Raw genomic sequence first — 18,416 nt, 5'->3', positions numbered from 1 at the left:
GCGTGTGGATTCTTTCAGGCACTGATTCCTCTAGCCTCTTCTGATTTCCTTTCCTGCCCATCTCCTCCTCCTCAGCAGCAATGCATCCCTGCTCCCGCTCCCCTCACCAACACACACACGCACACACACACACTTTGCCCACATGGATCATTCTCCGTGATGCGGATGGCTTCTAATTCTCAAATGGGACACTTAGTTTGAGACTTACAATTCTCAAACGGGACTTAAGAGTTCTCAAAACGGGACATTTTCTCTCTCGGCTTTGTGAGTCCGCACATGCCGTTCCCTCTGCCTGGATCTCCTTGCGTATCCTGCGTTACTCGGAGACGCCGCCCCCGTTATCTGTTCCCTGGGAATAATGCAAGGCATTGCCTGCGCTCAACTGCTGATGTTAAAACACTACCAAGTGCCTGATTCGTGTCAGAATCCTGTCTGTCTCCTGCACCTCAACTCTGACCTGCGAACTGTGGGTCAGGCTTGGATCCTATTTATTCCTGTGCCTTATATTCATTTCGGTCCTCCTTTTTCATGAAGGAATAAAAATTAAACAAAACTGGAAAAGGAATGGGTAATGGACTCTGGAAAGATGAGGCCCAAACTTGGATTTTTCTGCCCTGACTCTTACTCATGACGATGCCACTGGGTTATTGTCTGAGTGTCTCCTGATTATCAGCCAGCTGCTTTCTTATCTTTTTTTTTTTTTTTCCAGTATCACTTTGTTCATGAGCACCATGGAACTCTTTAGCCTGGGTGTTGGAGAAGTGTAAATAGTATTTATGGCTGACATCAGCCAAGCACTTTATAATGTCTTGTATCTTGGGACTTACATCAGTCTCAAGAGGAAGGCATTCTTTATCCCTTTATTTTTCAGATAAGGAAATCAAGGGTCAGAGGTGTTAAGTTGCCCAAGGCCTCACAGCTAGTAGGTGGCAGGACAGGAGCAGGTCAAGGATGTGATGGCAGTGTTGTCTGCCTCAATAAAGAGCCACAGGGCCTCTCCTTGGTGTTATTTATTACTGAGCAGAAATCAGCTCGTTATTAACTCTGTTGTATTAATTACCCAGTTGCATGAGTTAACAGGTTGATGGGGAAGGGTTGTTCTAATCAAGCACCCATTCTTTGAGTCCTGTTTCTGTGTTCGCCACCACCTACACCTTTCCACCGCACTTGTGAATGACTGCCATGTTCCTGTTAGAACTACAAAGGTGTATCTGCTTTAATTAATCGATAATGACGCTCCCGAGAACCCCCTTGTAAATCAAATGTTTGCAAATTGGAGCTCATTTTCAATGTTGAAGAAGCGCTTGCTCTTTTACATTTTACTTTGATGTGGTGCAGAATCAGTTGTTCTTGTTCTCATAATGGAGTTGGTGCATCTGCCGTGTCTGGAAATTGTGTTGTGAACCTGGTTGGAGGGTGGGGGTGGGAAAAGACGCGTGTGCAGATTTAGAGACAAGTGGGACAGAGCTTCTGCTTTCAGGGTGGTGCCTGCTGAAGGTACAGGGAGGAGGTGCCCCGGGCCGGGATGGTGTGAAACGCTTCTTGGGGGAGGGATGACTTCCTGGGGTCTGGAAACATGGATGTGACTTAGAGAGAAAGTGGAAGACCATTCCAGGTAAATGGTGGTGTGTGTGTGTGTGTGTGTGTGTGTGTGTGTGTGTGTGTGTGTGTGTGTGTGTGTGTGTGTGTGTGTGTGTGTGTGTGTTCAGAGTAGTGGTGGGGGAGGTATAAATGAAGAAAGTGTGATGGAAATGCCAAATCACATTCAGGAGAAATAGGAAAACAGATTTGGCCAGAGGTAAAGCCAAATGTATGTGCTCATGGGAGATGAGCTTGGAGCCCTGGGATACCCCGGTAAGCTCAGTGGGCTTTATTCAGGGCACAAAAGAGCCCGAAAGGTCTTGAGGCTCCTGAAAGCATAGCTTGGTGACCTGCCTGCAGAAGGAAGAGGGCAGGGGATCAGTGGTCGCTGGGTGATGGCTCTGCAGGCCCTATGCCAGGCACTGAGGACTCAGGTCCCCTTGGCACGGGGCTAAGGACAATGGAGCAGCAAGGAGGCCCTTGTCGATGGCAGGAGAAAGAACACCGTTGATTTGGAGACAGAAAGGGAAGCGACGTTCTAGGAAGCTAAGCCAGGGGTTACATCTGAGGGCACAGAATGTCTGCTGAGCCAGGGCTAGCGCAGCCCCCTGGGCTCCAGCCGTGGACGGTTCAGGCCCAGGGTAATCGGGTATGTGAGCAGTGTGTGTACTTTGGGATGAACACAGAAGTAGTCGGTTGGAATCCTCGCTCCTCTGGCTGGGGGACCGAGGCAAATCACTTCCAGTTTCTGACGTTTGACTTGCTCATCTACTGGACGGGGCTTGTCATGGTTGGGACTGCAGTGCTGGACTGAGGTTAAACTAGACAAAGGGGCTGGAACACCTGGCAGCGTGCCCGCTACACGTTAGCTGCTCAGGAGACCTCAGCTTGGATCTTTCCTGGCTGTGACCTTTGGGTCGCCAGCTTCTGTCCCTCCTCTGCTGTTGACTCCTTCTTGGTGTTCCCTCTAGTGTCCACCAGAGAGAGCGGTCTTTGCAAAGTAAGGGAGGGTTACTGTGCACATGTGGCCGATGCTATGCTAAAGGACAAGGTACCAAATCCGGGCTTGCCATTTGCCGGGCGCCATCCTCCCCGCTCTGACCCCCTCCACCTGCTCCTCCTCTGTCCAGGCTTCACCAACGTCCTCAAGATCCTGACCAAGGAGAGCAGTCGGGAGGAGCTGCTGTCCTTCATCCAACACTATGGCTCACACTACATCGCAGAGGCCCTCTATGGCTCCGAGCTCACCTGCATCATTCACTTCCCCAGCAAGAAGGTCCAGCAGCAGCTGTGGCTCCAGTACCAGAAAGGTAAGCCTGGAGGACTTGCTGGAGGTGGCGGCCAGCTGAGCCGTGGAGGTCAGGCTGCCGGGGCTGGGGGGTAACTGAGCTCCTGGGAGCGAAATCCTGGCTCTGCCACGTAGAAACTGGGCAGCCGCAAGCAAGTCCCCGTGCCTCTCTGGGCTTCATGTTCACCGGGGATGGAATGAAGGGCCATGTGATGGTTCCTCAGGATTCTTTCAGTTCAGGCGTTTTCTGAGACCCCAGGGTGGACTCTGGAGCTCTGGCCTTCTACTGCGAGTTCCTCGTTTCCCACTTTGTCCTCTCAAATCAACTGCCAAGGTCAGGAGGCTGGGGAGACTGTAGGGGTGGGGAGTGCTGTCTCATGGACGCCTTCTCTCCAGGCTTCTTGGAAGAACCTCAGGGGAACGCCGGCTCCTTTGGGAGTGACCAACTCACATCTGAGGGGAGAGTTTCACGTCTCTGCCATGGAGATGCCTTTACCCTCAGGCAGGATCACCAGGCCTTATTTCCTTCCATTTCTCAGCTATTTATCAGAATTGGAATTTCCCTGAAGCAGGAGACCCGTCTCTGTCACTCCCCTTGGAAAATCTGTCCCCTTCTCACCTCAGTTTACCCTTCCTGTGAAATGGGTACTCTGGCTATTCCTGTCCACTTCCTACATTAAAGGGAAGTAGTTTATGTGATAACATTTTGAGAAAGATGGACATATGGCTGCATACATTATGTATTATAACAGTTACATGTAGTAACAGGCCCCTTTCACCAATGAAAAAATGAGTGTCAGATAGGCCAACAAGTCAAGTGCCCTGTAGACACATAGCTAATACGCAGCGGGGTGATCACTTCCTGTTATCATTGTTACTATTGTTATCAATTAATTTAAAAAGAGAGGCTGTCCATCGATGGGAAGGGTGAGGAGCGATGTTAGCAGCGGGCTTGTACCTTCTCCATGTGGCCCGGCCACGTGGCCTCCAAGAACCAAACCAAGCGTGACTCATCAAACCGCAGAATGCAGGCGCTGGAAGGGATCTGACAGTTCTCACTGGGCTCAGCGCTCTCGTTTTACGGCTGGGGAAACCAAGGCTGAAGGAAAGAAGACTCTGGCTCAGAGTCCCCCAGCTCCCCTGGGTCGGGCTGTCCATCCCCTGGATGGAGCTCCTGCCTTTGTCCTCTCCAGAACCCTCCCCTTGGCACCCTCCGCCCCGTCACGGTCTCAGCCCGCCTCCCCTCATGTGCAGCTGTGTGGGGCACGGGGTGGTTTATAGGCGCAGGGGAATAATTGAGTTGTCTGGGAATAGCTTCGTTTTATGGCTGTGACAATGACAGTCTTTAAGGAAGTGCATTAAATCAATAGAAGTCTCATCGTGCTACCCTATAAATAACGTGACACATCATTAAGCAGAGCAATAAGCTTCTGGACTTTGAAGTAATACAATTAGGTTATGTTTATAAAAACCTTCCTCACTGTGGCCACTGAACTAATTTGCCTCGTCCTGCGTTCGGGGCCTGGGACATGACTCTCGGGCCGCACCCCACCCATAGCCTTCCTCGGCTGCTTCGAGGACCTGGACTTCTTCATCCAGAGAATGCCATTCCTTGTCCAGTGGTTTATGGCAAGTAGGATGGGGAGGGGGCAGACAGAAGCTGACACGCAACCAGGGGTCCCATTCAAGACTCAAACAAGTTCCAAGTTTGTCATAAACTTGCTGGCCAGTAGCTACTGAACTTGACCCTGTAGCTTTGCCTTCTGGGCTTACAAGGCAAAGGTACTTTTCTCTGCTCTCTCTCCCATGTTGGCTCCCAGAACAGGATGATAGTGAAAAGTGAAAATGTTAGTCGCTCAGTCGTGCCCGACTCTTTGAGACCCGAGGGACTGTAACCCACCAGCCTCCTCTGTCCATGCAACTCTCCAGGCAAGAATGCTGGAGTGGATAACCATTCCGTTCTCCAGAGGATCTTCCCGGCCCGGGGACTGAACCCGTGTCTTCTGCCTTGCCGGCAGTTTCTTTACCGTCTGAGTCACCAGGGAAGCCCCAGAGTAGCGCAGTGATGCACTAACACGGCGTAAGTTTGTGAGTTTCTCCCTCTCTGTCTTTACCTGAGGTGACACCTGGGCGGTGCATCAAACACTGTAGTTTTACTTTTTAAACTTGGAAGTGATGCTGGGGAGGAAGTGGTAGAGAAGCGGGAAAATTTCCCCTGAACGATGGAAAAACTTCTCGACTGACAGATAGTTGAGGGCTGTCCCTCTCCCCAGCCACCTTTGTGTCATCAACAGCTGTGTGTCATTGACATCTGTGAAACCAGGGTTCGCTGGGGAGCAGGTCAGGATGAATCTGGGCTTGGAAACCGATCACTCTGGGTGCAGAGCTTGTAGGGAGAGGACAAATTGGAACAATGTCAAGTGCGACAGTTCTTGTTTAGGTGCTAAGTCGTGTCCAACTCTTTGCGACCCTATGGACTTAGGCATGCTAGGCTTCCCTGTCCTTCACCATCTCCTGGAGTTTGTTCAAACTCATGTCCATTGAGTCGGTGATGCCATCCAACCATCTCATCCTCTGTTGCCCCCTTCTCCTCCTGCCTTCAATCTCACCCACCATCAGGGTCTTTTCCAATGAGTCAACTCTGGAACTTCAATCCCATGGCCTCCAGAATGAAAACCACAATCCCAGAAAACTAACCAAACTGATCACATGGATCACAGCCTTGTCTAACTCACTGAAACTCTGAGCCATGCCAGGCAGGGCCCCCCAAGGCGGATGGGTCATGGTGGAGACGTCTGACAAAATGTGGCCTGTGGGAGAAGGGAATGGCAAACCACTTCAGAATTATTGCCTTGAGAACCCAATGAAGAGTGTGAAAGCCTTTTTCAGGTGGGAGAGAAAAGATTTCAAGTCCTGGTGCCTCTTCTTACATCCCTGTCAGGAAACCTCAGGTAAAGTGATTTCTAAGTTTCAGTCTCCTCCTCTGTTAAGTGAGGGACAGTAATTCCCTTGCATGCCTTTCGGGAGAATGAAATGAGCGCATCCCTACCTTGCTTATAGTAAGTACATAAAAAGCTGTAGTTTACCATGAAGTGAATGCTATGGCGTCCGCTGAGCATTGATCATCCACAGCTCTTGCTAGTGTGTGTTATTTCTCCCTGAGAAACACGTATGTCACGAGTCCCTGCAAATATCCTCACAGTAGAGGGTAGAGGGCTCCAGAATTCTTTGAACTCTATGTGGTTTATTCTTGGCAGGAAAGGCCAAGGCTGAAAAAGGAGGTCAGAGAGAAGAGACCAAATGGGGCATGTGTAACAACCACGGACATTGCACAGCCCTTCACAGTTCATAGGCCGGCCTTTGGTCTTCCCACCTACCCCTTGAGGCAGAAAAAAGGCAAGAGGACCCACCTCTCATCACTGAGAAAGGGAAATCTGAACTCAGAAGTGATCGGGGGCTTGCCTGGACTACACAATGTGTTACTGAATGAACTAGTGTTTAAATTCCAACCTGAGTCCAATGTCCCGGGCTTTCCAGGTTTCCTAATTAATGGTGGGGCTCTGGTCACTGTGGTGATCCAGCCACTAGAAATCATGGAAGGTCAAGGGGGTTGGGGTGAATGTGCCTGATTAAAGTATCTCCCATGAGAGTTTACTCTCATTCCCACAAGTGCTTCTAAGTGTGCATTCCACAGGATAAAGAAAGTCACGTTGATCATTCGTTACCCTCTGGTTCCCTGGTATTTCCCAAGTGCTTCTTCACTGCAGACCTCGTGTAATGCTGGGGCATTACAGTAGGCAAGACATGGGTGCTGTCCGCACGTGGGTTCAGCCTGTACTAGCCTTCCAATGCTCTGTCATTTCTGTGATAGACTTTCTTTTTTTAATCTACTGATAGGCAACTTGAGAAAGGCAGGTGGCTGGCGTGTGGTAGGGAACTCAGTCACTGTCACAGTGGCCCGTGAATTTTGTTTCATATGCCAGTTCTGATCAGTTGAGGAGTGGCTTGTCCAGACACTGTGTGGAGGTCACTGGGGTCATCAGAAAAGAATGCTGGTCAATTAGCTGGTCAGTTAGCTGGTCAACGTGGTCAATTAGCAGTATCTGCTCTAGATGCAGAAAGGGGAAGTGGTGGTCGACACTTATGTATTGCTTCCATGTAGTAGGGTGAAGTGAAAGCTAGAATGACAGACCCAGCTTCTGATGCAGATTCCAGAGAGACCTTGGGAATGCCTCAGAGAACGGGAAGGATCCAGGCAGGGAGGAGGGGTTTCCCGTCACTGAGTGGATATTCCGGGCACTCCACCAGTCTGAAGGGGACTGGAGCTCTGCACAGGTCAGCTGGGTGGTGCTGGCAGAAGCCAGGGACAGCTGGACCTCAGGAGGTAGCTGGAGTAGCTGAAGTCATCCCAGGAGACTCCCAGCCCAGGCACGATTCCCTCGGAAGCTCTTCAGTCTGCCAGTTTCTCTCGGCGATCACCTCTGCTCCCAGACCAGGCTCCAACTGCCTTGTGAAGTTTGCAGTTTCTTGTCCCAGCTTACTATTTTCACTCGATGCCACTGTGTTCCTGATACACCTGTATTTTGAGAAGCTACATTTCTCTCAATCAGGGCTTCATTTCCTTCTTTGACTTGACATGAGTCAAGTCATGACCTTGACACACACACGCGCATGTGCACATGCACACACACACACACACACACACCCCTGAGATCACTGTTACCGAGGGGATCCGGCAGCCACCGGTGGAGGGCGTGGACTGCATCAAGATAACAGTTAGGTGCCCAGCTCGTTGCTAGATGAGTCATCATTGATGGGTCTATGCTCTCGCTGGATCCCACGTCTTAAAAATGGAAAAAAATTGATCTTAGAGTGTGAATCAGTTTGCCCAAGATCACACAGCTTGTAAGAGGGAAACTGGGACTGACCTTGACACATGAGTCCGATGATGGGGATTCTATATAAAGTCATGCTTCTTCCATCTTGCGTAAAGACTGCCTCATTTGGAGGTAAAAGACAAGTTGCGGTCAGATGGACCTTGGTTGCAGTCCCAGTTTCCCTCTTAGAAGCTGTGTGATCTTGGGCAAATTGATTCACACTCTAAGATCAATTTTTCCATTTTTAAGATAAGAGATCCAGTGAGAGCACAGACCCACAATGATGACTCATCTAGCAAGGAGCTGGGCACCTGACTGTTATCTTGATGCAGTCCACGCCCTCCACCGGTGGCTGCCGAGTCCCCTCGGTATCAGTGATCTCAGGGGTGTGTGTGTGTGTGTGTGTAGTGCACATGTGTGTCTACGGGGGCAGGGGGAGATATGGCTAATTTAGGATCCAGGATAGGGGTAGATCGAGGGGGGCCCCCGGGGTCGAGCTGGTGAGGGAGGGAGCCTTGAAGGTCTACTCGGTAGACGTCAGAAGACTCCGTAACCCTGCCGTTTTGTTATGCCCTGTTATTCCGTATTCCGAAGGGATGGCGATGCATGCAGAAATAGCAAATCTGGTAGGTTTCCTGAATTTACTGTTGCTTCTTTCTCATGGAGAAAGTAACTATGGAAGATAAAGGGTGTATGCCTGTAAAGGAATTGTCCGTTCTGTGTGTGTGTTTGAGAGAGAGAGAGAAAGACTGACGGAGGGAGATAGGAGGGGACAGAGAAGCGCAGAGGGACAGACACGGGGAAACCAAAATGCACAGAGAGACGTGGCGGGACAAAGTGGAGAAGCGAAAGGGTGTGCAATTAACGTCTTTTCCAAGTTTAGAGACTCGGTGACCCCGCCGAAAGGACATTCTCCGTGTGAAGGTTGGACTGCTCTTGAGTCTGGACCAGGAGAGCCTATCACATAGAGATGTCCCCACAGATAAATGCCTGTCGCCACCTTTAAAAGATGTTTTATCTCTGTTATAATTTCCCAAGACTGTCCAAGGGAATGAATTTCTGCATTTCCATTTGAATTACAATGCACTTTTGAGTGTCAGCTGAAGCATACCTAGATTACTCTTTAAAGGAATTCTGGCTGTCTGAAAGGCAGCCTGAGGGGCTGGGGTGGGGGAGGAGAAGGGAAAGATGTGTCAGGTGTCACCTCCTTTTGTGAGGACGGGGTGGCCAAGGGGCTGACGGGAGCTGGAGAGCTCTCCCGGGCTTTCGGTTTCCTGCGGGAACTTGCTTCAGAGATGCTGACCAGACGTGCAAGGAGTCGATCTCAGAGCTGAGACCTGCCTGGGTACCGGTTCCACTTCCCTGGTGATTTCATCTTCAGGGCGGGTTTCAGCTCCCGTTTGCTTGCCCTTTCGTTAGCGTTTGATGGAGTTGGCCACTTCCTGCTTGAGGCACCGTCTAATGCATGCTTCCTTGGCATCAGGGGAATCTTCCTGGTGGTTGCCCACCTTCCTTCCGGCCTGTTCCTTCTCTGTCTTCTTCACAGGCTCATTCTTCTCTGCCAAACGGGTCACTCTGGTTTTGCAGGACCGCCACTGTCTCTGTGGGGACTTACAGCCATGCTGTCTGTTACCATCCCTACACGAATGACTCCCCCTTTGTGGTCTGCCTCCAAGCTTCGCTCTGATAATGCGCTCTCACGCTAGCTCCCTGCCTGCCCAGGCTCAGCCCCACACAGCCTGGAATGTTTCCAGTGTTCTCATGAAGAACACCTGTATCTGTTTAGAGGCAGAACCACAAACCTAGAAATCCTTCACAACATCTCCCTCTCCCTTCTCCCCCCCCCCCCCCCGCCATTTCAAAACCATAGCAAGTCTTATCAATTTCGATTTCCAAATAGCTTTTAGAATTGCCCGCTTCTCTCCACCTCACTGCTGCCACCATCATGGGTCGTCTGGACTCTAGCACCGGCTCCCTACCTGGCCTCCCTGCATCCACCTATCCCCCACCGGTCCGGCTGCACTGCCCTGAGGACATGGATCTGCCTGGTTCTCCAAAGAGACAGACCCATCAGGACTGATGCGTCGGTAGACAGATGGGTAGATAGATACAAGTATCTTTATTATATACAATATTCACATATACATGACATGTATTTATAATACATATAATACATATGAAAGCTATATACAATTGATTCTGTATCACTAGATATCTATACACGGGGCTTCCCCAGTGGCTCAGTGGTGAAGAACCTGCTTGCAGTACAGGAGACGCGGGTGCAATCTCTGGGTAGGGAAGATCCCCTGGAGAAGGAAGTGGCAAACGGCAGCAACAGTACACACACATATATATCTATACACATGTGTGTGTGTGTGTGTGTGTGTGTGTGTATTGCTTCCCAGGTGGTACTAGGGGTAAAGAATCCACCTGCCAATGCAGGAGAGGCAAGAGATGTGGGTTTGATTCATGGGTCGGGATGATCTCCTGGGGTAGGAAATGGCAGCCTGCTCCAGTATTCTTGCCTGGGAAATCCCGTGGACAGAAAAGCCTAGCAGTCTACAATCCATGGGGCTGCAAAGCGTTGGACACAACTGAAGCAACAGACTGCACGCACACGAACGCGCGCACACACACACACGCACACACACACGCACACACACACTGTTTATCACATAAGCCAATTTCTAACAACAAATCTCTTTCTATGTATATAATGTTTATATTTTATTATAATATAAATAAATATACAACTCTTAAGCAATGAGGGTTTTGATCCCTGTGTTGGGAAGATTCCCCTGGAGGAGGAACTGGCAACCCACTCCAGTATTTTTGCCTGGAAAATCCCAGTGGGAGAGGAGCCTGGTGGGCTGCAGGCCACAGGGTCAGAAAAGAATGGGATACAAATATCTCCACACCTCATGGCCCGGTCAAGTGCACATAATAAAATGAAGCATCATGGGATGTTTCTAAAGGGGAGATTCCCATCATGCCCTTCCTCGGATGCAGACTCCTAGGTGCTTTGTCACTGGCCTGAGTCTCATTGCCAAACTCCTCCCCGTGGCCTCGATACCTTCTCAGACCCACTGTGTCCCCATCAGCCTCCTCAGCCCCATCTGTCCCCACGCTCTGCCTTCGAGTCACACTGAGCCTGCTCCTCAACCATCACGTGGGTTGAAGTCTCGGCCTGGCCACGTTCACCGGTGCCAAGGTCCCCGTGCTGGGAGGAGGTAGCTGAGTGTCCCCGGCCCCTCCCCGGCCCCTCGGCCGGCGCAGCTGTGTGTGGGATGGCTCTAGCTCCGGGCTGGTGTTTTTCTTGGAGGTGATAGGAGGAGGTGCAATACGAGCTGGACACTCCGGGGCCTGCAGTATGCCAGAGGATACGGCCGACTTAGTCTCCTCAGAATCATGCAAAAAAGTGGTACAGGATGTGGTTCATTAAATACAAATAGGCCCAGGGGGCTGCCGTTTCCACCAGATGAAATTACCAAAAAACAGCGTTTGTACCCGGTTTAGATTGAGCCCATCTGGAATGGAGCAGCCTTGTCTCTTTTCCTGACGGCGTGTCCTCACACCCCTCTGCCTGTGCTCAGCGAGGTGCCTCTCACAAAGCGCTTCCACTACTTTATTACATCCAGTTTACAGCTCCCAGGCAGCCTGTGAGGTCAAGTCCTTATGTGCATTTCATGCTTGAGGAAACTCAGGCTCAGATGGGGAAGATGATTTGTGGATCTCACCCCAGGGGACTCAGCAGAGCGGGGATTTGAACCCAGGCTGCTTTCCGCACGTGAGTGATGAAACTTGCCCATCCAACTCTCCCAGAGCAGCCGCAGAGAGCTCTTTAGATGTCGGCATCAGACCCAGGGGGGCCTCTCCTGCTGCTTTCTGCCTCTCTCATCCACAGCTAAAAGAACTGGGGAGCGCTGAGACTGGGAGTTGAGTCCCTCAGCTCCGGCAGAGGTGGAGGTACTCTTCTTTATTCACCCCTTGCACAACTTGCTTCACTGTCTTAATTCAGGGGCAGTGCTATGAAGTCAAAATCCAAAAAAAAAAAAAAACCTCGGATACAAACTCCTAGGTGCCTTGTCATTGCCCTGAGGCTCATTTCCAAACTGTCAGGGCGGGGAGAGGCCTCAGGAAGAGTCTAACCAGACCTGAATTTCTCTTTATGTGTCAGTTATGATCAAACAGTAGTGAGTGTCATGCTGCATTGAACGAGATGTTCATCCGGACCAGGCTTGGTGGGAACGAATGCAGCGATCCCTTAGCAATGTCCAGTGTGCTTCTGAGAATGAGAAATGGTGACTCTTGTGTAAGGCATTTTCCACTCCCATCGAGGCTGGCCTTCCCCATTCTACAGATGGGAAAGTTGCAGTAGGTTTATGTAATCCATTAAAACCTGCAGTTGCAAAAGGGGAGGTGTAATGGCCATCTAGAGGCATTATTCTGCCTTTCTACACCTGAAAACCTACAGCAAATTCAAAGACTCCTGGTGGCCCAAGCCCCCGCACATGCTGTTAGGTCACAGAGCCATTCGCTTGGCAGCAGGCCCATTTTCCTATTCCTGAATGCATGCACACACACAAACGAGTGCACAAATGCATCACTTCCCGAAGCACTGGAGACCACCCCGCTTGTCCTTCTGGTTAGGCGATGCATTCAGAGATTGACACTCTTGTAAACCACCTACCTTGATTCTATTCAGCCTGGGGCCAGCCCACACTTGGCATCCTGTCTCAGTTCCAGCCCCAGGAAGGCCACGCAGGGACTCAGGGAGCTTGATTTTAGATGGGACCCTTCTCGTACATCAGCCTTGCCCTGAGAGTGTGGAGCTTCCCTAGAGATGAGTGTGGGGCTTTTGTTGTCTCTCTGCCTTCAGCCCCTTTATGAGAACAAAGGGGGCTCGAGGAAGCACAGATCCACAGATGGAAGTTTTTACTAGTAGGTCGAGCCTCCCACCCTGAGAGCAGCCTCACCCAGATTCACACCGTGGGGTGTTTTCTCTCCCTCATCTCGTGTGTTCCCTTCATCGCTTGTCACCACCCCTCAACTTGCCACAACAGTGCTCCGAGCTCCTAGAAGATGCCTGGTCCTGCATGAGGTGCTGAGGTGGCCAAGGTGAATGAGACATGCCCCCTGCTCTCAAGGAGCTCACGGTCAAAAGGGAAAGATTTTCAGTAGGTGAACTGATAATTACAGCCCTCTGGATAAATGCTTTGACAGGGAAGCCTCAGGCACGCATTGAGGTGTGCATTTGTGTGTGTGTGTGTGTGTGTGTGTGTGTGTGTGTGTGTGTGTGTGTGTGTGTTGGGGGTGGGGTGGGCAGGAGTGGAGGAGGCAAAGTAGCGAAATGGACCTCTAACCGCCTGGGATGGACTGGAAAGTTCCCCATGCTAAGCCCAGCCCTGGGGATGTGAGGGTATGTGCCGTCTAGGGAGGTGGAAAGATGTAGCATCTTCGGGCAAGATGCAAAGCGGGGTGTGTAGAGCAGCCTACCAGAGTCAGCCCAAAGCAGTTGGGAGCGACAGTCCCGAGTCAGCTCAGGTGCTCCTGACAGATGCCCTTGGCCTTTGCTAGAACTTTGAATGTCTTTGCACTTCTGTCTCCCGCGTACGTAGAGAAACTGCCACTGTGTCCACAGCAGAGAATTCTCACCAGTAGGAAAGGCTGAACTTCCTACTGCCTGAAAATAAGTGAAAATAAGGGGCCCATTTGGGAGGTACCAGGGGGATTGTTGGAAAAGCATCTGGACCTTTCAGGGCTGTTATGAAGATGATAAAAGATCATGTGGTTAACTGGTTCCATAGTAGGAAATCAACACGAAGTCAATCATTCTTGCCCCCTCCTTACCAGAGGTGTACCTTTCAGCAATAACAGCATACAAATCATGCGGTGTGTGAGTCATCTCTTGGGTTTGCAGATGTGACTTAGGGTTTCCTGAGCCTCGGTTCCTTTATCTTTGAAATGGGCCTAATCATGCTCACCTCACAGTACTGTTCTGAGAATTGTATGAATCAGAATTGAATGAATCAATGTTCAGAAAGTGACTATCTCTGCACTCCACATGTAAGAAATGCTCAGGAAATGCTTGCTAGGATTATTGCCGTTTGTTACCGTGAGACACAATCAAATTAGTGATGATGCTTATTACAATTAGTTTTCAAGAACAAAAAGCCTAATGATAGAGTCCTCTCCACTTCTGAGTCCAGCAGCCTAATATGTAAGCCTGCCGTACATTCTAAACCCGTGGCTGTCCTTCTCTGGTTGATTTGCCAGCTTGTGGATTTGAGTCCTGGCTGAATCTGGAGGTGGGAATAGAAGGCAGAGTCATCAGAAAGCTCAGCCTGGAGCCCAGAAGTGAAGCACAGTGTTAGCACCACCGAGCGCCAAGCTTATGGTTCTTAAGGATGTGTGGTTGTGTGTGTGTGTTGGGGGAGGGGTAACAGAGGAGTGGGCAGCAATGACTGCCTGATTTTCTGCTCCTACTGTGAACCATTTAATCATGTGATCTCACACCATCTTTGTAACATCCCTGTGTTAGTGGCTCAGTTGTGTCCGGTTCTTTGTGACCCTGTGGACTGTAGCCCGCCAGGCTCCTCTGTCCTTGGGACTCTCCAGGCAAGAATACTGGAGTGGGTAGCCATGCCCTCCTCCAGGAGATCTTCCTGACCCAGGGATCAAACCCAGGTCTCCTACATTGCAGGCAGATTCTTTACCATCTGAGCCACCAGGGAAGCCCAAAACACCCCTGTGAGGTCCAGATTGTTATCCCATCTTCTAAATGAGAAGATACATATGCGCAAGATCACATGACTTGGTCCTAGGCCATTTTCTATCCCAGGACTGTCTGACTCCAAAGTCCACATGTCCTTCTGCCCTGCTGTAACAACAGAATCCGTGTACTGAGAACCACGACGGGGCAGGGGATTCAGCGGCACTTCACATACACAGTCTCATTAATCCTCAAAACAGTCCTCTAAAGCTGGTATCTTTATGCCTGGGAAACTGAGACTCAGAGTGGGTAAGATATATAATCCAAAGGCACGTAGCTGGTCAAAGGTAGTCCTTGCCTTCTCTTCCTTCCATCTTCTCTTGCTCCAGTTCTCTCCCCATTTACTTTTTACTGTTATTTAACCACAGTGGGCGTTCCCACAGACTGTTCTCTCCGAGAGGCATTTCTCTTCCCACAAAGTAATTAGAAGTACTTGGTCAGGTGGAATGCGGAAAGAGACAGACAGACCAGCATGATTCCAGCCTGCATGATGTTGGCTCACAGGTCCCAGACCCTTGTTTCCTAGCAACACCTTGGCTCTGGATAAGGGTAAAGGCTTTGAGGCAGGCCTTAGAGATGGCTTGTACCTTTGATCCATTGAATCGGAGCTGGCCTTGGCTGTCTTCATCTGACACACCAGCTGTAGGTCCCAGGAGTGCCTCCTTAGGGTCCCTGGGATCTGCATTTCTTTCTCTTCCTATTCCACAGATGTCCAAGGAAATGGGAGACTCCTTTTGCAGCTCTTGGCTTAAGAAGTCCCTAAGGTTTGGGGTCACAGTACCATTGGCATTTGCAACTGGAAATATCCTTAATTTAATAACTCTATTATTGGTGAAATGGAGTCCCAGAGAGAGTGAGCAACTTGCTCAAAGAGAATTATACATTAGTGACAGAATTAGGACTTGAACTGGCTCCCTCTTCTCCCTTCCCCATCCAGGAAAGTGTTTTGAGGAGCAATTCAAGGGACCCTGTGTCCGAAGGCACATCCTTTTTTGTTTGTAACAGCTTTATTTATTTATTGAGATATCATTTACATAACCACACAATCAAAAGTGTCTCTTTGAGCCTTGATTTTGCATTAAGACAAAGTTTGGATTAAATTTCCAGATGGGAACACAGCTTTTAATGATTTTATAGTTGAGAAGATCCTCTATGGAAAATGACATCTCAGGGAACCACTCCACCCACCTTTCAACCACATCCCATTTTTCTGTTGCAATAGTCAGTGATTTAGGGAGGCAGCTGGTGGGAGGGGTAGGAGGTGGCATAACCAGCTGTGCTAAACGTGACCCAAAATGTTCATAGATCTCGACACATGAGCTAAGCTGACTCCCCGCCCCCCTGTCCCGGTTTTATCCAGCCACAATTTTAGTGCCTGCTTTGTTTGGGGAACTGCACGAGATGCTACAGATACAGTGGTAAATAAAAACTCACGCTGCCTTCACAGAGCTCAGTCTAGCCTTAGAGAGACATAGGTAACAGAGAAAGTATCATGCAATGCTGCAAGGCAGAGACACAAAAGGTGGTGTGGATACCTGACTCCAATGGAGCAGTGGATCAGGAAGGGCACCCGGAAGACCTGGAGGAGGTAAGATTTAAGAGCATGAGAGAGTAGGGAGAGAGGAAGTGTTTAAAAAGGCCTGGGGAGGGAGGGAAGCAGTGATGAGATAAACCTAGAAAGATAAACAGGTGGGAGCAAAATCCCACTGGATATACAGCTGTGTTAAGGATTTTTTTATTTTTCCTTTTACCAGGATCCCTTTAAAGCCATTTAAAGCTTTTATGTGTTATTATTAGCACCTACATTTTAAATTTGCCTCTGGCTGGTGTAGGATTGGGCTTGACCGGATAGGAGGAAGTGTAGTTAATGGGGTGCTAGATTAAAGAAGGCTTCCCAGGTGGCTTATTGGTAAAGGATCTGCCTGCCAATGCAGAAGATGTGGGTTCGATTCCTGGATCAGGAAGACCCCTTGAAAAAGGAAACAGTAACCTGCTGCAGTGTTCTTAGCTGGGAAATCCCGTGGACAAAGGAACCACAGGGTCAGAAGGAGTCGGACGTGACTGAACACGTGGGCATGCAGGCAGATCAGTCAGGAAGCTGTAATGGTGTCTCAGGAGGAAAAATAACAGGAGCTGAATATGTCTGTGGTCATGAGAAGGAAGGATAAAGGGATGTGAAAACTGTTAAGCTGCTCGGGTGATGAGAACATTGTGATTGAATAGTGGGAGGTAGGAGGTGAGAGGTGAGGGAGGTGATTAGAAACGGTGCCAGTTTCAGGCCTACGTGCTTTTGTCAATGCCTGTGTCCCTTACATGGGACAGAAGTGGAAGAGCAGGCACTGGAGAGCTGAGTTCAGGCTGAAGTATGCCGAGTATACGTTTTCTAAGGGATATCTTCCCCGAACACGCCAGCCTACAACTGGCATGCCAACTGGCCAGATAAAGTGAGCAACTGGGAATATGTATCAGTCTGGTGATCAAAAGGAAGGTAAGGTCTGAGAAATGCAGGTTTGAGATCCAGTTGCATAGACTGAAGTCACAGGGTAAAAAAGGAAAACAACAGTACCTCCCAGCATAAAAGCATTTCTTCCTTGGTGGCTCAGACGGTAAAGAGTCTGCCTGCAATGCAGGAGACTGGGTTCGATCCCTGGTTGGGAAGATCCCCTGGAGGAGGGCATGGCAGCCCACTCTAGTATCCTTGCCTGGAGAATCCCATGGACAGAGGAGCCTGGTGGGCTAGAGTCTGTGGGGTCACAAAGAGTCGGACACGACTAGGCAGTGAGCGCGGCATAAAAATAAGTTCCTCTTTTGTAGCTTGTTTCCTTAGGGAGCGCTTTTCCCCCTTCCACACCCTGTATTGTTTCTGAGGTTTTATTCAGAGAGGCTGTATCTCATTCAGAAAGGCTGTCCAGGCTGCCGACTATAGGGTAGCTTTTACTTGTGTAAAGGTACGGGACGTTAGGAATAGTCCTGGTATACACTATGTACCAGTGTGAATCGATATCCCCATTCCATTTAGGGAAAACAGCTATCTGTGGCAGTGGCCACTGGAACAGAAGAGAAGAATACATACTTTTGGTTTTTCATTTATCATTTGCATCTTTCATTTAGATAGTAGATGGTGAAGTCACTCAGTCGTGTCCGACTCTTTGTGACCCCATGGACTGGGGTCTACCAGGCCCCTCCATCCATGGGATTCTCCAGGCAAGAATACTGGAGTGGGTTGCCATTTCCTTCTCCAGGGGATCTTCCCGACCCAGGGATCAAACCCAGGTCTCCCGCATTGGAAGCAGAAGCTTTTAACCTCTGAGCCACCAGGGAAGTAGCCTTTATGGACGGTCCAGGGTATATGTACCATCTGTGTGTGCATCATACATTTCTTCCAAGGTGTCAATCAATACAACTTTTAATCTCCTAGATCCAGCCCCCAGAGTCACGGATCAGGTGAGGCAGTATGCATGCCCACTCCCTCTTCACTGTTTGAGTATAGTATTTTTATTTCTAACATTTTTACAGAATCACTATATTTGTCAAACAAGTTTCAGATCCTTGGGTCTGAGAGGTTTAGAGAGTCATTATTATTTTTAAGTGTAAATATTACCTGTCATTTCACAAAAGCACCTAGTCTTATTCATGTGGTTGCTCAGAAATTAAACTTATACAGTTTTTAAATTTATCATATTATGAAGTTGTTTTAACATTTAACTCTAAACATTTGTGGTCACTCAGAAGTAGGGGGATGGACTCCCAGTCAGTATTTGGTTCAGATGATGAAATGGATGGTGCTACACACACGTACCAAGAGGACTTTAAAAGGTTCGTCATTCATGTAATGGAGCTTTCTGGGGGAAAGTGGAGGAGGCAGCTCTGAAGCAAGGTACAAAAATGGCTTGAGAGA

General features: G+C 49.5%; 1 protein-coding gene across 1 annotated transcript in view; it reads left to right on the top strand.

The window, feature by feature from the left end:
• ASTN2 (astrotactin 2) overlaps positions 1-18,416 on the top strand; it is a 984,610-nt gene that overhangs the window by 723,490 nt on the left and 242,704 nt on the right. Inside the window, exon 16 of the mRNA XM_065946624.1 lies at positions 2,712-2,891. Within this exon, the coding sequence (XP_065802696.1) occupies positions 2,712-2,891 (180 nt within the window). The remainder of the gene's footprint in view (positions 1-2,711; positions 2,892-18,416) is intronic.

This window comes from Muntiacus reevesi, chromosome 10, assembly GCF_963930625.1.
Source record: "Muntiacus reevesi chromosome 10, mMunRee1.1, whole genome shotgun sequence".
Lineage (NCBI taxonomy): Eukaryota > Metazoa > Chordata > Mammalia > Artiodactyla > Cervidae > Muntiacus > Muntiacus reevesi.
The sequence above is the reverse complement of the archived record's forward strand: the minus strand, read 5'-3'. Positions and strand labels throughout refer to the sequence as shown.